Consider the following 7,061-nt stretch of genomic DNA (forward strand, 5'->3'; position numbering starts at 1 on the left):
GAGCACCTGACATCACCCCAGTTTTTTATGGGGTTCGTGTTTCTTAGTCTTTGGTTTTCTATGTTGTTTTGTGTGTTTTTATTTGTCTGTTTGACTTTTTCCTCTTTAGCCATGACATTGTCAGTTTTTTTCGACTTATGAGTATGAATGTCTCTTTGGTATCCTTCGCCTCTCTTATAAACAACCATTAAGGACCTCATTAACTTAAACTTTGCTGTATTTATAAGCTTTTGTATTCCGAAGAGTTTCAACGAGCTGCATGAAAAAAAAAAAGATAGAAAAATGATTAAAATATTTGCGTGTTTTCCCATTATGTTAATGCTCAATTTGACTTATTTTTGGTCTACATTTGGCATACAGTACTTTTGCATCCAATCAACATTGTGGAGGATGAGAAGTGTGTGGGAGATTTCGGACGATTAGCATGCTAGTCATCTCCTACAGTTCTCAAAACAAACACGGCTTTCTAAATTAATTTAGCAGATAATATTTAAATGCTTCCTGTTTTTTTCTTCAAACCAGAATGCGAATTTCAAAGCGATTTCAAAATCATTTTTACTCTTGATTGTTAAACCCATGGAAAAGCTGATGGTGAAATACTTCAAGTTAATTTTGAAGAGAGACCCGAGGGTTAAACGTGACATTAAAATATGTTCATCCCTTGGCTTGTCCCATCCGGAAAGAATAAATTCATGATTAAGAGGGGCGTCAGTTTGGTAGTGCGCGATGTCGACAAGTCGAAACTATGATGCCTATTCTGATGCTTCGCGTAGAGAACGAACCCTTGCAACAATGCTTAGTAAGATGGCATGCTGCAATGAATGCAAAATGTATACCCTAATTTGCATTTACACTCAAAATTCCCGTCCTTAATTCTAGTCGATCCATTCATCCCAATCTATTTGATATAAGAATTGCTTTTTTGTTCTCCCTCTGAATATTTATCAACTATTTGTAATTAAAAGTACAGCAAACAATCAATCACGTGTGACAAGAGTTACATAACGTTTCTCGTTGATCATGTTGATATCCACTCAAAAAAGTATAAAAAAAAATACCGAACTTTAAGGCAAATTCAAAAAGGGGAAGTCTAGAAAAATTGCCAAAACCACACGATATCAATCAACGGAGCAAGTGAAAAACAACTGCCATATTCCTGACTTGCGACAGGCATTTTCAGAAGAAAATTGTGGGTTAAACCTAGTTTTACAGCTCCCACTTGTATGACAGTTGTTTATAGCTCCGTTTTATTGGCAACATTGGGTACGCAACCCACACAGACATAAAAGAGGGGCGAAAGATACTAAAGGGACATTCAAACTCAAATAATTTATAGGTTAATGTAACAATAATCGGGATCCAGCAGCCAAAACTGTGTAAACATTCATGATAGACATACAACACAACTTACTAAAAAATTCAAACAAACATACAAATTAATATAATACAGACAACAACAAGAAATGTGATAATAAATTTTAAACTGGATAATAACGTCAAAAGTTTTTGTCGTTGAAAGTACATACCGTATATTGGCGTATATAGTATGTACACTTTCTCGATCAAGTACAAATTAAGTAAATACAAATACAATGGTGAATAAAATAGAATCAATACTGTAAAAACTCGTTATGTCCGAATCGCACCTCAGGATCCACCTGCACCAGGAATGACCAAAAGTAAAAAGTCATAAACATGATGTCGGGATGTATAAATACCGAGTCACGTCAAAAGTCATAAACATGATGTCGGGATGTATAAATACCGAGTCACGTCAAAAGTCATACAACCAAAAGAAACATAATAGCAAGAAGACAAATAACGGGGAAACTAAAGTTAAATAAAAGATACACAACTTCAGCACCTACAATGTAGAATCTGTAACTCGAGACCATCTTGTATTATTTGTTAAGTAGACACTATTCCACCGACAAATTCAACAAATAAGTTGTCAATGAGAAACCCCATTATACTGATCACTTGTTCGTCGGTTTAGCATGTTTTTCTGGGCTCATTTTAACAAAATATGTAGAGTTATATCCCCAAAACAATAAAGTTGTACCGTATGGTGGCATTGTTATGGAGAAAAGCATTGTGGATTATTTCTTTAAGACGGGTTTTCGGTTCTTCATGTGATATTGTGGTGTAAAAGTTTTGATAGAATTTATTTCAGAAAATGACCGTGATTTTAATTTTCCAGAAGTTTTTTCGAGTTCTTAAGAATCCACATATGATTAATGCCACTACGCGAGTAAGCAGTACCACAGTATATCTGTAATCCCTCTTTCACTGTGGAAAAAACTTTCGGTTTATCTAACTTACAATTTATTTGTAGATAAACATTAATATGCGAGATTTACTCGGAGTGATTTCAAGCTTAAACATATTCCATTGACACTAATTCTAGTGTCCATAGAATAACTCAAAATAACCTTCAGTAATCAAAAGGTGTATATCAATATATTGTGTTAAGCTTAAAATCACACCGAGTCTAAAACATGTTGTAAATGTTGTCCGTTCAATTTGCTAAGACTGTCTCTTGATCTCTTTATGTTGGTAGTCACCTGTGTTGCTGAATTGCTGTCTCTTTGGTGTTTACCGTACATCCATCTTTTTTCAATGATATCAAAGTTATACTGTCTCAAGTACTAAATTTAAGAACAAAAATATTAAATGTTTTAATGTTCATATAACATGTATAAATATGAAAACAAATGACACTGTAACATCAGATTGCAAAGAAAACCTTGGCAGTCAGTTTCTTTTTTCGTTTAGGTAAAAACATATTTATTAAAATTTGCTGCAGTATAAGACACACAATTCTTACCTTGCATACTGGACACCAAGTCTATATATTTGTATGAAACATGAAGACACGCATGTCAATACGATACAAGCCCAGAGAACTTTGCCTATAACGTGTTTTCGTGATGAAACCCTGTCTATTCCATGTAAAGTTGTATTTCCTGCGAAATTTCGTAAAGTATCTTTTATTCTGATAAGTAGCATATTTATTATGTCGACGTCTTTGTCTATTGTTCAAATCATTTGAACATCTTGCGAGATTTTACGAAGTGCTGCAATACATACAAATAAGTGTGGTTTAGTAACCATTATCACGATTTACGCTTAATAATAAATGATAACGAATTGTGACTCGGAATGAAAATCAATTTGTTCAGACTGATTGGAAAATCTCTTGAGAAATAGGTTTATTTAATCTAAATATTCAAGAACAAAATAAAAGAGGGAAAACAGTCACCATTGAATTGTCAATTGAATATGATTCTTGCATACTACATATATACATGTACTTTTGTTATTTGTTTAGTTTACACACCAAAGATTTTTAGAAAATAACATCCTTTTTAATTTTGAATATAAAAAGTCATGGTTTGGAACATTTAGGAGAGTATCATATGAAACAAACCGATTGAACTTAATCAGCAGATCATTCCGAGTCAAAAGATAGGACTGTTTCAATCAAATTTCACACGCCAATTATAATTATGTACGCTATTTATTCAGCTTGGATGGTCGGAAGCCACAACGCAGCAACGGAACGTGATCACAAATGATAACACGATTGTTCCACTTGGTTACTTAATTGTCTTTCATAATGATCTCTTAACTACGAGTCGACTTTTTTCTTGTTTGCTATACCGAGACCAAAAATAAAATAATTCCGATAGCTCAAAGAAAAAAAGCTAGAACCACAGAATCAACCGTTCTTGCAAAAATACTGAAGACATTTTAAAAAATGGAGGAAAGAATGTGGAAAATTGAGCAGAAATTGTACAAGATAGAATGATAACATCAAAGCAAGAAGACATTGAGCAAGTAGTCAAACGCATAACTCAAAGAAAAGGAGAGTTTGAGCAATGTTTTGCAGGTTGAAACACAGTGTTGGATGCAGTGATCAATCAGTGCCGGTAAAAAACAAGGAATCAAAGAACTGAAATTAGAAGTGGAAGAAAGGATCGGAAGTGAAAAAATCAAGCATCTCAAAATTTATCGATCAGTTGGACGTTTTAAAGATAATGGAAGAAAATTTGATAGACTTACACATTGTTAAAGTGCCGCTCCATGGAAAATAAACTTATATTCTCAGGTTTGCAATACCATAAAGACGAGCTCGTTGAAGTCAAACTTTTTACATAATGAACTTAAAATTCATTATCGAATAGAGTTCAGAAACGGCTATCGGTTTGATAAACAAGGATTATATGGAACGAGGCCAATAGTCTTCAGTATTTTGTTCAGAAAGATATAGACATAGTTCTATCAAGTGCTTACCAGCTCAAAGGAAAAAAGTATGGCATAACACAATAGTTTTCCTTTGAATTCGAGCAAACACGAAAAAAGCTCTATCCGATTTGAAAGAAAGCTAAATAGGGCGGCTCAAATATCAAACTTTGTACAGGATAAGTTATTTAACTACGGGAAGTTGTATACAGAAGAAAAGATAAAGACGCCTACTCTAACTGCGGAAAATACGATACAAAAGAACAACGAGGCAAGCCTTCAGAGCCCACTAATCCTGCCGATGTCAAAACGCGCCAGGGCTGATTCAGACAATAACACTTTTAGAAAAAATCTTAGAAACATTAGTCCACACCTTCGCCCTCGACGACACACAGTCAGACCGATATTAGAGTAGCCACGTAGAACAACCAACTAATCCACATACAAAAATTATATTCCTTCGAACACAGATACTTCTAATGCTACAACTTCAATTAGTAGTGATAGTATTAGAATTCCAAGCAAAAGCATCTCAAATGGCAGTGATCTAAAAAAATTAATACTTTAACTGCTGTGATATTAAGTGTTGCATAAATTATTATGAATTTCAAAACCGATGATATTGATGTTATAGATTTCCTTGGTTCTCAATTTAATATGAAGAACAAGAAAAAAGGTGCGAGAACGAGGTCGGGAGTACAAACGTATGCTTAACGATAACTTAAAAGAAAATATAGAAATAATAGATAAAGTAAACATGTTCTATGGTTCAGAATTGACACAAAAGTCAAAAATAAAGTCAATTAATTTAATTGTTGGTGTCGTTTATGTGCCACGAAGTATACCAAATACTCATTTAACGAGGTTTTTCATGAAATAGAACAAACATTTTGAAATATTCGAATACTTCAAAAAAGTATGTGTCTTTGAGGTGATTTTATTGCCAGAACTTGATGCGAGGATGACTTTGTGTCTTTCGACGAAACTGAAAAGGGTGAAAATAATTTTATGGAATGTTTTAATAATTCTACAAATCAGCTTATTGAACTAGGGCTGCCTGTTAAATGAAAAAAAAAATGGATAAAAGCGAAAACAGGTGGGGCAATTGATTGTTAAATTTCTGTAAGGGCATTGATACTTTTATATTAAATGGACAAATGGGAAAGGATAGATGTGATGCAAGTTTAGTGGATTACTGCGCATGTACCCCAGATCATTTGAAATTTGTAGCAGGTTTTGAAATTTTAAAGTCCAGTAAACTATTTTCTTATGTCCATTTACCTTTATTTTACCGTACTAAACAACAGTTCTAGCATGACAGCAGATGGAATGGGTAAAAAGGGACAGCTCGAGGACAATGTAAATGTAGTGAAATTCAATAAATGAGAAGCTCAGAAAGCAGTAAAATTTCAAAAAAAATATTAATTAGGAAGAGATCAATGAATTGAGTTATAAATTAATACTTTAGAACCAGGTATGGTAGATCGAAATACTACTTATACTCTAATACACAATTTAAGTTGGATTTTGGCAACTCCCCTCGAGTAATTTTTGGAACAAATATATTCAAAGCACATAGACATTGAACGGTTAAAATGAATAAACCATGTCATGGTTTGATGGCGAGTTTAGGGCGGCAAGACAAAAATGTAAACAAATTAAAGAAAACATTTAAGTCAAAAGAATTCAAAGGATCGACACAAAGAAATGAAGAATGCTGAAATATTATACAAATCACTTTAGATAATAAGTTAAATTTATTCAAGAAACACTTATCTGACGAATTACAAAATAACAAAATTTCTAACCCTCAAGAGTTTTGGAAGATTTTAAATAGGCACAAAAAAATAAGAAATAGAATAAAATTGAAATCGAAAAATTATAGGAAAATGCTTAATGCTTTACCGCTAAATGACAACAATGACAACCTATCAATAGTCAACCGTATACACACTGAACAGTTAACGATCAAATCAACCCCGCAATAACCAAAGAACAAATTATAAGCTTTTTTAAACATTTAAAAAATGGCAAAGTTTGTGTACAAGACAAACTTCTCAACGAATATATAAAATCATGCACACATATGAACAGATTTTCAATTTGATATTTGAAAAGGTCCTTGTACCACAAAGTTGTGTAATTGGCACAATAAAACCATTATATAAAGAAAGGCGATGTCAATGTATCAAAATTAACCCATTACTATTGTCAGCTGTCTTGGGAAATTATTCACTGAATAACAGACTGAATATCGTTTGTAAAAATTCTCAAATCATACAAGAGAACCAGGAGAGGTTCCGACAAAAATATTCCACCATGGATATGGATATTTAGTGTCGTCTGCAATTTGTCTGATCATGCTGTTTTGATAGCTCCCTTTTAATTGATATAACAGGTGTGTCTCTTTTAGCGTTGGTGATCCCTAACATCGTCTGTAGTGAACTAAGAACTTTTGCTCGGCTGCATTTCAATTTGCATTGACAATTGTATATACATGTTTATTTTGTAATAATGTTATTTGTTTTACAGATCTGTAATAGCTGAAAGTGTACATAGAAGAGAGCAAACATGTGCGAGATCACGTGATATCAGTGATTATAATAAGACTACATGTAGTCAACAGTTCTTAAAACATACCATCATGGCAATATTCATGGGTCACTGGTGCACTGACTGCTTCTAAGGATGATAACATTTGATGGTCTCACAAGTTCGGTGTTGCACTGACGTTAATAGTTAAGAACTAACTTCAAACTGTTGTAAAACTAATTATATTTGCCCATATTAACACTATCTGAATAAATGATGTTTTT

General features: G+C 33.2%; 1 protein-coding gene across 1 annotated transcript in view; it reads right to left on the reverse strand.

The window, feature by feature from the left end:
- Positions 1-3,071, reverse strand: part of LOC127724331 (acid-sensing ion channel 2-like) — a 58,395-nt gene extending 55,324 nt beyond the window's left edge. The window contains exon 1 of the mRNA XM_052231265.1: positions 2,828-3,071. Within this exon, the coding sequence (XP_052087225.1) occupies positions 2,828-3,009 (182 nt within the window). The 5' untranslated portion in view covers positions 3,010-3,071. The remainder of the gene's footprint in view (positions 1-2,827) is intronic.
- Positions 3,072-7,061: the final 3,990 nt, after the last annotated feature.

This window comes from Mytilus californianus, unplaced genomic scaffold (genome assembly GCF_021869535.1).
Source record: "Mytilus californianus isolate M0D057914Y unplaced genomic scaffold, xbMytCali1.0.p SCAF_14, whole genome shotgun sequence".
In the NCBI taxonomy this organism is placed as follows: domain Eukaryota; kingdom Metazoa; phylum Mollusca; class Bivalvia; order Mytilida; family Mytilidae; genus Mytilus; species Mytilus californianus.